A 17,494-nucleotide genomic window follows, 5' to 3' on the forward strand; every position below is an offset into this window, starting at 1 on the left:
GTGCTGTGGGCTTTGCCGACCGCTCTGGACTCTCACGCGGAGTGTTGTGTAACCCATCGCGGCCGTGCGGTGATTTGTCTCTGCGTGTACTCGTTCCCTCCCTCGGTAAGATGATACTGCTCTCGAAAAGAGGACATAGTCTAAATGATGTTTTTACCAGGTAAGGCCCACTGAGCTGTAATGTATCTCTTTTTCCAGAAGAGAGCTGGTCACATAATAGCTTAACGAAGGGGCTTATCATGTGGACATTTATAGCAACCAAATACTCTAAACGCATGATGTTAATTTGAAATATGGAGGGAAAAACCGGAGGACCTGGAAAAAAAAACACGCGACCACGGGGAGAGAGACCCACAAACTCCAAATATACAGCACGCATCAGGGTCGGGATCGAACCCACGACTTCCTGCATACCTAGCGAGGTGGTTAACATCTCGCCACCAAGTGGGATCCCACTGGATGCTGCCCCATAATATATTTGGATTCGTCTAACGTCGAATCACCCTACTAATGAATACCTGGCTCACGTGATAGTAGTATCTGTTCTTAAGTGGGCATTTTTCTGACCACACGCTTCCCTTGTGCGGCACACTGCCTTGAAAAGTTTGCTCTTCAACAGCCCTTGGGGGTAGACGTTTGGGGGAGATTTGAGTTTACATTTGTGTGTTTGTGTGCGTGTGTGTACTCGGCATCATCGAGTACATGGTGCGGTGTGGAAGCATGGGCACTGGGGTAGAGAAAGGTGGCCGGGCGTGCCTTATCGGCCTTCGTGGGTGATCGCTAACAGCACTTGCCCCAAGATTATTTTAAAGTCTATCCGGGGATCTTTGTGTCTGTGTGTGTGTGTGTTTAATAAGGTGCGTCTGTGTGTATTTGTATCATGTGTTATTGTTTACTTATAAGCCTTGGTGGAGTGTTTTTTAATGGGGCTGTTGGTGTGTGTGTGTGCTTGCGTGCGTAGTGGGAGGCGGTGGCGCAGTGATTAGCACGCTGCGCTACAAACCTGGCGACCCGATTTTGGTTCCCGCTATACGGTGATCACCAGTGACGATTATCTGAACCGGTCATGGGCCTCCCCAAGGTCGACTCGGCCTCAAATTAGTACCTGGTGCGGTGTATAAACATCGCCACTGGGGAGACAAAGGCGGCCGGGCATGGTGTCGGCCGCCCTCCCCTTCGTGTGCCATGCCAGATGCATTATCTGGTGCAACCTGAATATCGCGAGGTTTCGAATCAGATTTTAATTGTATGATGTATGTATGTTGAACTTCTTTCACCGTACGTAGCCAACCTTGCTAAATCGGAGGTGTGGGGGAAGGACAACAAACTCAATATTTTTTTTTAATTCGTGAATCAATCGTTCTCTGTCTATCAATAATATCAAATGAGGCCAGCGTTCTTCATCACAAGGGGTAACACTATCACTTCATCACAAGGGGTAACACTCTATCACAGTGTTCATCATCACAAGGGGTAACACTCTATCACAGTGTTCTTCATCACAAGGTGTAACACTCTATCACAGTGTTCATCATCACAAGGGGTAACACTCTATCACAGTGATCTTCATCACAAGGGGTAACACTCTATCACAGAGTTCTTCATCACAAGGGGTAACACTCTATCACAGTGATCTTCATCACAAGGGGTAACACTCTATCACAGTGATCTTCATCACAAGGGGTAACACTATCACTTCATCACAAGGGGTAACACTCTATCACAGTGATCTTCATCACAAGGGGTAACACTATCACTTCATCACAAGGGGTAACACTCTATCACAGTGTTCATCATCACAAGGGGTAACACTATCACTTCATCACAAGGGGTAACACTCTATCACAGTGATCTTCATCACAAGGTGTAACACTCTATTACAGTGTTCATCATCACAAGGGGTAACACTCTATCACAGTGTTCATCATCACAAGGGGTAACACTCTATCACAGTGTTCATCATCACAAGGGGTAACACTCTATCACAGTGTTCTTCATCACAAGGGGTAACACTCTAACACAGTGATCTTCATCACAAGGGGTAACACTCTACCACAGTGTTCTTCATCACAAGGGGTAACACTCTAACACAGTGATCTTCATCACAAGGGGTAACACTCTATCACAGTGTTCTTCATCACAAGGGGTGACACTCTATCACAGTGTTCATCATCACAAGGGGTAACACTCTATCACAGTGATCTTCATCACAAGGGGTAACACTCTATCAAAGTGTTCTTCATCACAAGGGGTAACACTCTATCACAGTGTTCATCATCACAAGGGGTAACACTCTATCACAGTGTTCATCATCACAAGGTGTAACACTCTATCACAGTGTTCATCATCACAAGGGGTAACACTCTATCACAGTGTTCATCATCACAAGGTGTAACACTCTATCACAGTGTTCTTCATCACAAGGGGTGACACTCTATCACAGTGTTCTTCATCACAAGGTGTAACACTCTATCACAGTGTTCTTCATCACAAGGGGTAACACTCTATCACAGTGATCTTCATCACAAGGGGTAACACTCTATCCCAGTGTTCTTCATCACAAGGGGTAACACTCTATCACAGTGTTCTTCATCACAAGGGGTAACACTCTATCACAGTGATCTTCATCACAAGGGGTAACACTCTATCCCAGTGTTCTTCATCACAAGGCCCCCACGGGCCACTGGCAGCCCACTGGTGGCCTTTAGTGCGGCTACTGAAGTGCAGCCTGTCCTACAAGACACACAGAGTGACAACACCACCACATCATCGTCATCATCATCGTCGTGCTGCTGTCAAACCCCAACATTGATTTCAAATGTGTGGCGGCAGCCCTCGCGCTGACGATGTCTTATCGGCTCAAGTGCCACCCCACGTGAAACTGAGTGAAGATCGCTGAATTAGACGAACGTGTCAGAAAGCCAGACTCCTGGCCAGGGAGAATCCACTACACCTCTTAAGGTTTCCCGTGTGACGATTTAAACTTCATCGATTTAAATTCAGAGTCCTTTAGGGCAGCACGTGTGCCCCTCCCCCAAGGCTTCTAGGCCCCCCCCCCCGCCTTGTCCACAAAACCACGCAACTCTTCTGTGCAAACTGTTGTTATTTGGACCGCACTCTATCACGCGCACCCGTAACTGATTAACTCCCAGGGGACCCAGTGGGGACACTGGCCACTGAGACAGTTTCCACTCGGGCTCAGGAGACCTTTCCTGCCCTCGTGGGCAAAACGACGCACGGCAGAATACAACAGGCAAGGAGATGCATAACACAGGTATTTCTGGGTTAGATCGCGTAACAATGTGTCGTTAAACCCGCCACCACCCGACACATTTTTCGCGATCTAACCACAAAAAAACCCTGTATTATGGATGATACTGGTCGCGAAAGCGTGCGCGTTAAACAGGCAAGACGATGTTTGTCTCTGTCGACGTTAGGAAATGAGCTAGTTTAATTTTTTAAAATCCTTTCTACTAAATTCTGGCCTTTTTTGCTGATCCCTCATTAGGTGCTTCAGCTCTTGCACGTTCCTTACACTGGTTCGTCGTTTTATGTAGCACCTCCACTCCTTAAATAGCCGAGTGTTGAGTTATTTTATCATTTAGGATGCTTCCTTATCGCTCCAACATGGAGACTGTGCGTGTCTCGCGGTTAGCGCTACGCGGGACTACGAACCCGGCCATCCGAGTTTGATTCCCGTTCACGGCGAACACCAGTGACGATTGTGTGAACCGGTCCTGGGCCTCGCGTAGGTCGACTCGGTCTCAAATGAGTACCTGGTGTAAACATCGCCACTGGGGTGACAAAGGCGGTTGGGCGTGGTACTGGCCACCCCTCTGTGCCGTGCTGTCCTTCATAGGTGCAGCTCGCTAACAGCACTTGTCCCAAAAGTCCAATAAGGCTATACGGGTGATCTTTGTCTTCATTTGTTTTGCTCTTGTTGTTTATTGTTTAATTAAAACATATTTGACTTCATTGCCCACATTTCCCCTCTGGAGGTCCTCCTAACCTGCTGTGCTTGCCAATTAGATACCTGGCCGTACCACGTTTCACCGGTGAACGGAGGTGGTGGTGGTGTTGGCGGTGGTGGGAGTGGAGGGTGGTGTTGGTGAGAGTGGGAGCGGGTGGTGGTGGTGGCAGCAGTGGTGGGAGTGGGAGCAGGTGGTGGTGGTGTGCGGTGGTTTCAAGTTTTATTTATGAGGTATAGCCCTGTGAGCCATGCGGCTCTTAAGTCGGGTGCAACCGTAACAAACAAAATTTGAACACAGAACATCTTAAAGCGACAACGCGTAACAGAAACATCCTGGAATAAACCAGCAAATATTCCACGCAAAAAAAACTTAATAAAACGCTGTATGCAAAAATCAATGTGGTGCAAGCCAACAACAACAACCATAAAACAATTTAGATTAACCATATGTTTTCGAATTGCCAAAATAAAGGTGGTGGCGGTGGTGGGAGTGGAGGGGGGGTGGTAAGCCATGTGGAGGCAAAGCGCCACCCTGCCCTCACGCATCCTTTTGAAAACCTCTCCGAAAAAAAGTGAATCGCTCGACTTGTTGGGGGGGGTTGACGTCAACCCGCATTACTAATCGCGCAATTAAAAACATTAAAATGAATCGGATTGATGCGTGAGTGTGGTGACGCGTGCGAGCGCGCAGAGTTTTCGTGAATGTGTGGCGCGCTCTGTCTGCGTGGTCTGTGCGTTTGTTTATTTTGTTTGCTTATTTGTTTGATTAAATGTTTGTTTCCTCGGGGGGAGCTCTGCCGCTGTTGCCCATTTCCCCAGTTGCGACCGAATTTATTTGAAGGCTCCTTTTTACTGCGGGCCAAATTAATTCGGATCTCCAAATGTCATCGGCCGTTGGCAGCGTTGCATGCCGCCAAGAGGGCCGTGCCCGAGGGAGAATGCCGTGCTCGCGCCCGCTGTGGGCGCACGTGCACGCTCCTGGGAAGCTCATTGTGGCCGGCGCAAAGACAAAGGGATCCCCGGTGAAGCCTTTCATAGATCGTTAGGGCAAGTGCTGTGAGCGAGCAGCGCCTATGAAGGCCGGCACTGTGGCACGCGAGGGGGTGGGTGGCCAACACCACTCCCCGGTAGCGATGTTTAAACACCGCACCAGGTACTCATTTGTTATTGGTCATGAATGGGAATCGAACTCCGGTATCCGGGTTCGTAGCGCAGTACGCTAGCTAATCCCTGCATTAACCAACAACCACCGCCATTCGTCACTAAGTGGCGGTGACGTCACCACGGCGCTTGTGTCAGGCTAAGTGTACTTTAAGACCACGTGAAGTGTCGGAACGCCTGCCGGCAGGAGGTCACGGGACAGACCCAGATGCCATGGGTTGACTTGACTGAGATGACTGGCCGATGCACCACCTGCATTAACTGCGCACGTACGCACACACGCTTACTGCATAGCCGGTTCGTGTAAATGTGACGGTACGGGTCAAGTCATAGCTGCCCACCGAGGTAATGTCTCCCGGTATTCTGATTTCTGAAGTGGTGGAGGAGGGGGGGGGAGTTGACCACAGCATGCCAAGTGTCGTTTTGAAGGGTGGCCGCGTGGCACACTTTTACTTTTAAAACTTTATCCTTTTCCAAGAATGTGTTTACGCATGCTCGCTCGTTTGTCTGTTTTTTAATCGTAACGTTTCGTGACGCTAAATCGTGAACTTCATCAACGCTTTCCGTCTGCCGTTTCTCGCGGGGTGGTGGGTGAAGTGGTTTTTTTTTTAGCCAACGCAACACACCGCTGACGCAGAACAGTGGATTTTATTCATGACTGCGGTCAAGAATGCAGTGCATTCGGTGAGAGAGACCCAACGCAGAAGATCCCTGGGTTTGATATTCCACGAGGCTGCTCGTGGTCCACCCTAAACCGCATCCACTGCAACAAACCATGGCAGTAGATGCGGATATCCTGATGGTGCACAAATGTAAAATGTAAACTCTGCAGTAGTATAATGACGCAACGCCCCGATCCACGAAGGATAGGAAGGAGACGTCGCAGCGATGTCACACCGCTGCTGCTCCGGACGCGGCAATCTGGGTCTGACCACCTGAATGTGAAATTGTTGTTGTTGCTCTGCGTCTACATCAGCAGCCACACGGGAGAAGAAGGAGAAGTGTGAAGAACATTTTTGTTAGAGAGACCTTACACGATGTGGGGTCTTCTGAGCGCAGTCATTGAGACGGGGAAACCTTCCAGCGCTCATGCCTGTGAAGCTACTTTATTATTTTAATGGTGGATGGCTGTGATTCTGATCCGTTTTTAATTACAGAAATGGTCTGCGCGTGGACGCGCGCGCACAAGCGAAGAATTTGTATGAAAAGCTCAAGATGTTTGTATACCCGCCGTAATAAGTCGTACTCTCGTGCGGAATTAGTCACTCGCTCACGACTCGCACTTTCCGGTGAGCCGAGTGGCCCAGATTGCCACACCGGGGGGGAGGAGTTGGCGGGGAGCAGTGGTCGTTTGGTTTGCTCCGATGTCCGGTTACTCAAAACGTCGAAAGGGAAGGGTCAGCGTTGTTGTTGAAACCGTTCTGCGACGTTACGGGGCGGGGGGGGGGAGTTTTATGTAGTTTTACTACTGTAACCATATATTTTGTTATCGTTGTTTGAACTCGTCATCATCTGCTATGTAGCTGTTTTTCAGAAGTGACCTTGCTATCGCAAGTGGATAGCTCGACCAAAGTTGCTTATCGCTTGGAAATTTGTAGCAGCGAAATACTCCAAACGCACGTTGATTCTGAACGTGGAGGGAAAAATCAGAGGACCCGGAGCAAAATCCACGAACCACGGGGAGAACATGCAAACTCCGAATATATAGATGTCAGGGATCGGGATCAAACCTACCTACTCCTGAATACCAGGCGAGGTAGTTAACATCTCGCCTCCGTGGCACCCCTGATCTAGTTGGGCGCCTTTCACAGACAATAATAATACATACAGTTCTTAAACTCCATCGTGCAGCTTGCTAGGCCTGCAGCCTGCGAGGGACACATGGGCTGCGTTGAGAGATTTCTCTGCAATACTTTTTTTGTAAATATGAGAAGAAAAAAATCAAATCTTTCTTTCTTTCTTTGCAATGCATGCTGGGTGCCACTACCTTGTACGCATGTACGCATGTTGAACTTCTTCCGCACAGCACGTAGCCAACAGCGCTCCCTTCACGCTTAAGTCTGCGCTGTACAAAGCGTCACACCAGCGGTGGCCGATGTACGTGGGCCCGCGGAAGATTTTGTCGTTGCGTGCCAAGAGAAATCTGCGCTCACGTCTGCGCGCGGCAAATTCTCGCAACGTCCGACGGCAAATAAAAAAAAAATCCCCAACTGAGAATTCGTTCTTGCAAAAAACAGAACAACCACCGTATATGACGCTCGTACATTACGTCCATAGCGATATCACGGTTACCGTACATTAATCCGGGTAAATTGTTACTCGTTTGTTTTTCTGGTGGTGGATCGCGGAGCCCGTCGAGATCCACCAGAATGGACCGCCGCGGCGCCCGGTTCGTTGGACACCGCTGACTCGGTGACCATTGGCACGAGAGAGCGTCGCTTTACCGGATCCTCCGGCTGGCTACGTGCGGTGTGATTAAAGTCCAACATACGTACGTTGGATACGTACGTAATTCTACCACTGCCTTTTTGAATCAGGAGGTCGTCACTTTGGGATTAAGCATTTCATTCGTGAAATGTTGCGTGTGCGTGCGTATTAGCTGGGGAGATCACTCGGCCAGGTGCACTCTTACCCATTGTTCGACGCGTTTTATGAATGCGCGCTCATGCAATCCACGTGGTGTTTTTTTCCTTCTTTTTGATGCGTGTAGAGTTTGGGTAAAGAAACTACGGCATTGGGGCTCGATGAAGGAGGAGCCGCCGCGGTCTTGGCGGGGCGCCACGGTGGCTATGAGATGTTAACTCCCCCGCCTGGTATACAGGAGGTGGTGGGTTCGATCCCGACCCCTGACACCTGTTGTATATTTGGAGTTTGTGTGTTCGTAATGTGGTTGCGTGGATATTTATCCGGATCCTCCGGGTTTTTCCCCTCCAACATTTAGAATCAGTGTGCGTTCAAGGGTATTTGGCTGCTATAAATTTCCACGTGATGATGAGCAACTTCGTTGAGCTATCATTTGTGATGGCCAGGTCGCTTCTGACAAAGAGCTAAACAGCTCCGTGGCCCTTCCCTTGTTAAATAAAAATAGCAGTCGTAGTCGTGACGAACTGGCCGGGCAGCTACGTACATTGCGAAAGAAGTTCAACATGCACACACGTACAATGTCGTCGTCGTCACGAGCTGCAAGCCCTCCCCCCCCCGGGGCATAGCGGTCCCCACGAGACGGCGCCGGGCGATGGAGCCGCGCCCTCCACGCGGTGTGCAGGCCGAGGCTGTGCTGGCGATGCTCGGGCTGCGCGCGTGCTCATTGCAGCAACAAGCGATGTTCCGGCGTGTTCCGGCTTTTGGAGGCGTTGGCTTGCCAGGTGGTGGGGGAGCGGTGGTGCAGCGGTTAGCACTTCGCTGCGCTACGAACGCAGCGACCCGAGTTCCATTCCTGCTTCACGGCCAACACCAGTGACGATGATCTGAACCGATCTTGGGCCTCCCCTAGGTTGATTCAGCCTCAAATGAGTACCTGGTGCTGCGGTGTGTAGTAAACATCACCACTGGGGTGACAAAGGCGGCTGGCCGTGGTGCTGGCCACCCGCCCCCTCGTGTGCCGTGCCGGCCTTCATAGGTGCTGTTCGCTAACAGCACCTATTAAGTGTAGCCTTAACAGCCTGTTAAGGCTACACTGGGGATCTTTGGCCTGGAGTGCCGGCAAGCAGGCCTCGACACGAACACGACGCTTGGTTTCGGAGACGTTGGCCTGCCGAGTGGTGGACTTTGTGGTGGGGGGGGGGGCGGTTTGATGGAAGGGCGGTTGAGTGTAACTTGTTGTTGCTATTGTTGTTGTGGTGGTCGTGTGCAGTGGCCTGGTGTGCTGGGGAGCAGGCGTTGACACGAGCAGGATGTCGCTGTACGATGAGCCCATCGGCGAGGCCGGCAGCGACAGCTTCTGGGAGGTGAGTGTCCCCCCTCTCCTCCACGAGCCGGGAGACGCCCCGGAGGCAGGCGCGGTCCCTCCCACGCCACTCCTCGAGGTGTCTCGTCCATTCTGGACCGCAGTGGCAATGTGACACTCGCCTGCAGGACCCACCACATGCAAGGTGTCTCGTCCATTCTGGACCGCAGTAGGAATGCAGATAACAGCCACTCCAAACCACCGTGTGGATTGTGTGACACAGCGCTCGGTGGGAGGGAGTGTAGACCACCGCGCAGCCGCGCTTAGCTTGTTGTCCTCCCCCTCCGATTAACACGGTTGTGTACGTACGGTGTGAAAGAAGTCCAACGAACAAAACCTGCGTGCATAGAGATCACGTGTTCTCAGCCTTCGTGGGTCCGCAGCAGATTTGGAGCGACTGTGGAACAGCGTCGACCGCCGTCGTGGTGGGCAGTTGACGCCTCCATTGGTCGGCGGGGCGGCGCAGCGGTCACGCTCGCGGCTCGCGACAGAAAAGTTCCCGTGTTCGATTCCCTACTCGGGTGCCTCTCCGTTTGGAGTTTGCACGTTCTCCACCTCTTCTGAGTTTGTAGCTCCAGTGGCCTCCTAAGAGCGTTCCAGACGGCCGCAGAAGCGCAGTTGGCAGAGCGTGCGGAATCGCGGGTTTGGGTCTCGCGTGACGCCCCCCCCCCCACCCCCCGCTTGTGTGCCCGTGCCCCCGCACGCAGGTGGGCAACTACAAGCGCACGGTGAAGAGGATCGACGATGGCTACCGCCTGTGCAACGACCTCATGGCCTGCCTGCACGAGCGCGCGCGCATCGAGAAGGCCTACGCCACGCAGCTCACCGAGTGGACCAAGAAGTGGCGGCAGCTCATCGAGAAAGGTGGGCGCGGGCGGGCGGGCGGGCGGGCGGCTCCCCCCACCCCGGCGAGACGGCGATGCTCGTCGGCTGCCGATATTTACAACAACGATGACAAATATTTGGGAATCTTCTTTGGTTCTTTCGGTAAAGTCACGTAGAATGAGAATAAAATAATAAATTGATAAAATAAAATAACACAATAAAATTCTCACGACGTTTCGGCCACAACACAAGCGGCCTTCATCAGGTGAAGGGGCGAGACTGTCTGGTAGGACAGCGCTGGAGTGAAAGAGCCACGTTCAGATCACGGCCTTTAAGCTGTGTGAGAGGAACAAAGCGCCTTGACAAAGGAATTAGCATATAATTTAGCATTGAAATGGCTGAATGATTAGCTTGTGACTGGTCACAGAAATAGCTATGTTAAAAGTTAAAGCATACACATCCGCAGAGGCACCCCTTGATAAAGGAATTAGCATAGAATTTAGCATTGAAATAGCTAAGTTAAAGCATACACATCCGCAGAGGCACCCCTTGACAATGGAATTAGCATAGAATTTAGCATTGAAATAGCTGAGTGATTAGCTTGTAACTGCTCACAGAAATAGCTACGTTAAAGTCAGAGCATACACATTCACCGAGGCACTTAGTACAAATCAAACAGGAGAATTTAGCATTGAAATAACTAGGCGAATTTAGCATTGAAACAACTGAGTGATTAGCTAGTGACTGGTCACAGAAATAACTATGTTGAAGTCAAGGCCTACACATCTGAGCTATTCACAGTACTATATAGTGAACCAATAAAAAACTAAAATATAAATTACCTTAATGTTATCAATAAACTCTATTCTCCAATCAGCTAAGCTACCAACAATAAGTCGTTATATATCACAATGCTATATGGCGAAAAAATGGGTGGATTCTTACCCTCAACTTTAGCACCACGGATAGCTACGGGCCCCGTTCAGACGGACGAGTTCGTCCATGGTCGGAACAGAGGAGGGGGAGACAGCTGCGAGGCGCTATTATACTCGCTCTTTTCTCCGGGGTAACTAACAGCCACCGACTGGTGCGCACCGCGCCACGGCGAACCTCCAAAATATCCTCGCGCCGTCTCGTTCGCGGATATTTTAATATTGCTTGCGACGTGCGGACGAGCACGGCACGTACCGTACAGGTTCGTAATTGTGCGTATTGTTGCCCGTGACGGCACGACTCGTAAAATCCCCGAATGTAAGGACTCGCTTGGCTAAAAATTCTTGAAATTCGCAAAGTTCTGTGATTTTTTTTTTAACGCATATCAGGGTTTTTTTTTAGCCCAGGGTAGCACGGATTATGTGACCTGCGAAATGTCCCCCGCCTGGACCTGCCGGATCTCGTGGTGACGCTGCCGGTGTTCGCGGTGACGGCACCGCCGCTGTGGACGACGCGGCTGACGTGGCTCGCGTGCCTGCGTCCCCCCCCCTGCAGGCCCGCAGTACGGCTCCGTGGCGACCGCGTGGAAGGGGCTGATGAACGAGGCGGACAACGTGAGCACGCTGCACGTGGACATGCGCACGCAGCTCATGAGCAAGGACATCGAGACGATCAAGGGCTGGCAGAAGGACGCCTTCCACAAGCAGATGATCGGCGGCTTCAAGGAGACTAAGGAGGCCGAGGACAACTTCCGCAAGGCGCAGAAGCCGTGGGCCAAGAAACTCAAGGAGGTGTGTGGGGCTTAGCTGGCTGCACGGGATCACGATGGTGCCGGCCGCCGCCATGCTGTGGTCTCGTATTTCTTAGAGTGCGCGATTTAGATTTTTTTAAATTTAACTCTTACTATTCTTACTATTCCACGAAAAAAGATTTCGAAGAGGGGGAATTAGCCGAATAACCCGAGGTAGAAATCTCGCTTGATCGTCTTTGTGGCTCGGTGAGGATATCCTAGAGAGAGAAAAAAATAATACTAATATTATTTCTCTGTCATGCTTACAAATCGTTATGTTTGCAATGACACCACGCACGGTGCCGGAGAGAGACGGCCTCCGCTTGTGCGACTGTCTGGAACGTGCTCCTCTATCCAATATTCGGAAGCCGGCTGGAGCTATGCACTTTTAAACCATCATGTAGATTGATAACTCATTTCTTTAGGGCCGCTTTTTTGTTGCGTGTTAGTTTCTTGTCGTTGCCCCCGCGCCTCCGATTAGCACGGTTGGCTACGTACGGCGCGAGAGGCGTGCTACATCGTACGTTCGGCTCCTCGAACGGGTTGCGCTGTGCCCGTTGCAGGTGGACGCCAATAAGAAGTTGTACCAAGCGGCCTGCAAGGAGGAGAAGCTGGCAGAGAGCCGCGACAACCAGTCCAAGACTGACCCGGCGCAGCCACCCGATGTGCAGCGCAAGCTGGCCGAGAAAGTGGAACGCTGCAAGGCTGAAGTGCAGAAGGTGGGTTGGGGTGGTGTGCTCTGGGTAGAGAGTCATGTCGTCGTCGCGAGTGGGCGTGCACAAGGGTAAGAAATTATTCGAGTATTTGACTGCTATAAATGGGCTTCTCTCTGGGCAGGGCGCCACGGTGGCGACATGTTAACTACCTCGCCTGATATACAGGAGGTCGTGGGTTCGATGCCGACCCCGACGATGTCTGTATATGGCGTTTGCGTGTCTCTCGCTCCCTGTGGTCGCGTGGATTTTTATTGGGGTCCTCCGGTTTTTCCCTCCACATTTAGAATGAATGTGCGCTTAGAGTATTTGACTGTTATACAATTCCGCACGATAAGCCACTTGGTTGAGCTATCATTTGTGATGAGCCAGGGGCGCTTCTGAAAGAGAGCTACGTAACTCAAGTGGGCCTTACCTGGTTAAAAAAAAATAGTTTTTAGTTTAAGGGATTGTGTACGGGAACAGGGCATGAAAATGAATCAACAGCACTTATAGGGCGCCTAACACAGAAATGGTTAAACAAGGATGGGTACACAGCACCGATAGCGGTACAAAGCACTGACACAGGTACACCACCGCAGCGGTGTACAGATACACAGCGTGGGAATGGGTAAAGAAGGAGGGGTACAATCGCGGAAATATAAAATGTGTCGTTAAACCCACCATTGCCCGACACAGCCAACCAGTAAGGTTTGTCACGTAGGCAAAACGTGCCAATGAATTACTACTTCAGCACACCGGTGTGTTGGAGAGTAAACCCACAGTGTTTACAATTGTACTCAAATTGTAAACATTGTGGGTTTCATCATGGGGACCTCCTTTGCCTGTACCAAAATATGAGAATAGGTTTTTCCTCTTTTTTCTGGCAACGAAAGAGGTGTTAAGATGTTAAAACACCAAACTGAAACCTTTTACAAGGAATAATGTCTGCACTAACCACAATACTTGTGGTCAGAATGCAAACAAAAACATACTCTGATAATATATGCATTAAATTTCGATTCAAAGCTTTCGTGACTGCAGGGATTCATCTTGGTTCTTTCGGTAAAGTCACGTAGAATGGAAATGTGTAAACTCCTTTGTCAAGGCGCTTTACTTCTCCCACCTAGCTTAAAAGACGCTGTGAATCTTAGCAGCGTTCATTGAAGCGCTGTCGTCCCGACAGTTCTGTTCCTTCACCTGAAGAAGGCTACTTGTGTTGTGGCCGAAACGTCATGATAATTTTATTGTATTGTTTTATTTTTATTATTTTATTTCCATTCTACGTGACTTTACCAAAATAACCAAGAAGATGAATATATGCATTGTCTTTGAAACTGATTGGTCCACACCAGAGACAGCTTTCTTTTGAGCCTCGTCTCAAGCGGCGCTAGTCCAGAGGACGCCTTTTGGCGCCTTTTGGCGCCTTTTGGCGTTTTCTTGCTGTGGTTGCCTCACCTGATGACGATTGCTTGTGTTGCAATCGAAACATCGTGATCTATTATTTTTTCTACCTACATGACTTTACCAAAAGAACCAAAGAGTGTATGAAAACCTATTCTCATATTGTGGGTTTACTCTCCCAGGACAGGTTCAGATAATCGTCACTGGTGTTCGCCGTGAGCGGGGAATCGAACTCGGGTCGGCGGGTTTGTAGCGCAGCATGCTAACCGTTGCGATACCGCTCCCCATCATCTCCACACACACACAAAGACAAAGATCCCTCGTGTATAGCCTCAACAGACTGCTGGGGCAAGTGCTGTTATCGAGCACCTGTGTGTGTGCGTGCAAACACGCTCACAAAGAACGCACGCACTACTCTTCCCTTCCACCTTGTTCCCCTGCAGAGCAAGGACCGCTACCAGAAGGTCCTGGTGGATCTGAATTTGGCCAACCCCAAGTACATGGAGGACATGGAGCTGGTGTTTGACCAGTGCCAGGAGGCCGAGGGAAAGCGCCTCTCTTTCTTCAAGAGCGTGCTCTCAAGCGTCAAAGTTCACCTCGACCTATCCAACAACGACAAGTGAGAAACCTGTTTCCGGACGAGCTAGGAAAATTGACATCGCGTACGGCTGGCGTTCTCGAGACGAATGTATGTGTGTGTGTGTTGAACTTCTTCAGCGCCGTATGGAGCCCCAGCCCCAACGTACTAATTGGATGCCGTCACACAACTTGGTTTTGCTCTGTCGGTAACCGATGGGGGAATAATGGAGTGAGGTTCGGGGAACTGTGGAGGTGTAAATATTGAGACGGGCTGGGGATAAATCCGCAGAGACTAAGACGTGCACGGTTGTGAAGACACCCACGAAGACGGTGAGACATATAGACGGGCACTATGAACCCAGGGAGGAGTGTGTATGTATGTTGAATTTGTTTTGCACCATATGTATCCAACCATTCTAATCGGAGGTATGGGGGGGGAAAGACAACAAACAAAACACAAGAAGCGGTTCTAAAGATATGCATATTCATTCTGGATTATTTAAAAGCGCCAATAGTTCCCAGTGGCTACGTAACATCAGACAGGAAGAGCGTTCCAGACGGCCGCAGGAGCTGCCGATGCAGAAGTGCGCAACACCTCAACGGGCGAAGAAGCGGATGGTCGACGAGGGAGCCGCGCTTACCGAGTGCCCGCGCCGCCCCTGTCTCCTCCTCCCCTGTCTCCTCCGCTGTCTCCTCCCCTGTCTCCTCCTCCCCTGTCTCCTCCTCCTCCCCTGTCTCCTCCTCCCCTGTCTCCTCCTCCCCTGTCTCTTCCTCCTCCCCTGTCTCTTCCTCCTCCCCTGTCTCCTCCTCCTCCCCTGTCTCCTCCTCCTCCCCTGTCTCCTCCTCCTCCCCTGTCTCCTCCCCTGTCTCCTCCTCCCCTGTCTCCTCCTCCTCCCCTGTCTCCTCCTCCTCCCCTGTCTCCTCCTCCCCTGTCTCCTCCTCCTCCCCTGTCTCCTCCTCCTCCCCTGTCTCCTCCTCCTCCCCTGTCTCCTCCTCCTCCCCTGTCTCCTCCTCCTCCCCTGTCTCCTCCTCCTCCCCTGTCTCCTCCTCCTCCCCTGTCTCCTCCTCCTCCCCTGTCTCCTCCTCCTCCCCTGTCTCCTCCTCCTCCCCTGTCTCCTCCTCCTCCCCTGTCTCCTCCTCCTCCCCTGTCTCCTCCTCCTCCCCTGTCTCCTCCTCCTCCCCTGTTTCCTCCTCCTCCCCTGTCTCCTCCTCCTCCCCTGTCTCCTCCTCCTCCCCTGTCTCCTCCTCCTCCCCTGTCTCCTCCTCCTCCCCTGTCTCCTCCTCCTCCCCTGTCTCCTCCTCCTCCCCTGTCTCCTCCTCCTCCCCTGTCTCCTCCTCCTCCCCTGTCTCCTCCTCCTCCCCTGTCTCCTCCTCCTCCCCTGTCTCCTCCTCCTCCCCTGTCTCCTCCTCCTCCCCTGTCTCCTCCTCCTCCCCTGTCTCCTCCTCCTCCCCTGTCTCCTCCTCCTCCCCTGTCTCCTCCTCCTCCCCTGTCTCCTCCTCCTCCCCTGTCTCCTCCTCCTCCCCTGTCTCCTCCTCCTCCCCTGTCTCCTCCTCCTCCCCTGTCTCCTCCTCCTCCCCTGTCTCCTCCTCCTCCCCTGTCTCCTCCTCCTCCCCTGTCTCCTCCTCCTCCCCTGTCTCCTCCTCCTCCGCTGTCTCCTCCTCCTCCGCTGTCTCCTCCCCCGTGCCGTCGTGCAGGTTTGCTGCCATCTATCGGGAGCTGCAGCAGGACATCTCCAGCATCGACCCGGAAGAGGACCTCAAGTGGTTCCGTAACACGATGGGCGCAGGGATGCCCATGAACTGGCCGGCCTTCGAGGTGCGGGGTAGTCAGGGCAAGGTGGGGGGGGGTGGGTCGGGTGGGGGTGTGGCAGCGTGAGCAGGGGGGGGCAGGTTTTGAGAGCAGCTGGGTGCGTGGCCAGCAAGAAGGGAGGTGAATTGGGATCGGGTCAAAATCTTGGCCGCTTTTCAGTTTTGGATTTTTACGAAATAGCAAAGGCAACCACCAATTTGAAGCCGGATAGCGAAAGCCTACGTGTTAAACTTATTATGAATTTTATATGGACCCTTTGCTGTTGCGAGACGTCTCCAAGTTACGGGGGGGGGGGGGGCCTGTTCACCGCTGAATCTCTGAGCACGCGAGTGGCTCAGCGTTAATTTTACTTAGAGGCATTTTAGCGCCGTTGTTTTTAAAGAAGTCGTTACTCACCGCAGCGAACTGTAGCGACACGACCGCCACCCTACGATAGCCAGCGCCAAACTGTGCCGCACGACCTCCCGCATGGCCTTGTGGGAGCCTCGCTACGGATAAAATTATTTTATTTCAGTTTTTCTTCCGGTTCTGTTCCGTTGATGTACACGGGATGGGAAAGGGTTAATTTCGAACGCTACGTTAACTTGCCCAGGATGTTGTGAGTTTAATTCCCGGTTGGGTGTTGACTTGGCCCCTCATCCCTCCGGGCTGGTTGTTCTGTGGAAGACTCACCCCTGTCGTAGAAATGTGGAATTTGCACGAATGGCGCAGGGCTGTAAACAGGATGGGAGCAGAGGAGGCATCGTGTTGTATGCGGGTCTGTACATACACACAGACGTATGGGGAGTGGTGGCACAGTGGTTAGCGCATTGCACTACGAACCCGGCTAACATTGGTGATGGATATCTGAACCGGTTCTGGGCTTCCCCTAGGTCGACTCGGCCTTAAATCAAGTACCTGGCGAGGTGTGTAAAACATCAGCAGTGGCGGGCGGGCGGGCGTAATGCTGGCCACCCCACGCCCTCTTGTGCCCTGCCTCACCCTTAATAGCTGCTTGCTTACAGCACTTGCCCCAGCATTCCGTTGAAGGCCGTGTGGGGGATCTTTGTCTTTGCGCGCCGTTCGCGTGTGCAGGAGTATTCGCCGGACACCAACCGCACCATCAGCAAGCGCGAGAAGTCTCGCAAGGCACCCGACGGCGTCACGCTCACCAACATGACGCAGGCCGGCGACTACACAACCGCGAGGGCCAACACAGAGAGGTGCGTGTCCGTGCCTGCTCGATGGTGCGCGTGTGTGTGCGCGTGTGTGTGCGCGTGTGTGTGCGCGTGTGTGTGTGTGCGCGCGTGTGTGTGCGCGCGTGTGTGTGTGTGTGCGCGTGTGTGTGTGTGTGCGTGTGTGTGTGTGCGTGTGTGTGCGTGTGTGTGTGTGCGCGTGTGTGTGT

The 17,494-nt window shown here is 51.9% G+C and overlaps 1 protein-coding gene across 4 annotated transcripts in view; it reads left to right on the top strand.

The window, feature by feature from the left end:
• LOC116944572 (protein kinase C and casein kinase substrate in neurons protein 2-like) overlaps nucleotides 1-17,494 on the top strand; it is a 90,447-nt gene that overhangs the window by 68,017 nt on the left and 4,936 nt on the right. For 3 of the 4 annotated variants that reach the window (XM_076068622.1, XM_032958273.2, XM_032958272.2), the window contains exons 2-8: nucleotides 8,985-9,078; nucleotides 9,785-9,941; nucleotides 11,391-11,626; nucleotides 12,189-12,344; nucleotides 14,165-14,340; nucleotides 15,996-16,116; nucleotides 17,185-17,312. In XM_076068622.1, coding sequence (XP_075924737.1) covers nucleotides 8,985-9,078; nucleotides 9,785-9,941; nucleotides 11,391-11,626; nucleotides 12,189-12,344; nucleotides 14,165-14,340; nucleotides 15,996-16,116; nucleotides 17,185-17,312 — 1,068 coding nt within the window. Of the gene's footprint in view, nucleotides 1-8,984; nucleotides 9,079-9,784; nucleotides 9,942-11,390; nucleotides 11,627-12,188; nucleotides 12,345-14,164; nucleotides 14,341-15,995; nucleotides 16,117-17,184; nucleotides 17,313-17,494 lie in introns of those variants that run through there. The other variant, XR_012942548.1, reaches the window with a different exon arrangement.

The sequence above is a fragment of the Petromyzon marinus genome, chromosome 21, assembly GCF_048934315.1.
Source record: "Petromyzon marinus isolate PM22_M1 ecotype Great Lakes invasive population chromosome 21, UKy_Petmar_22M1.pri1.0, whole genome shotgun sequence".
NCBI classification, from domain to species: domain Eukaryota; kingdom Metazoa; phylum Chordata; class Hyperoartia; order Petromyzontiformes; family Petromyzontidae; genus Petromyzon; species Petromyzon marinus.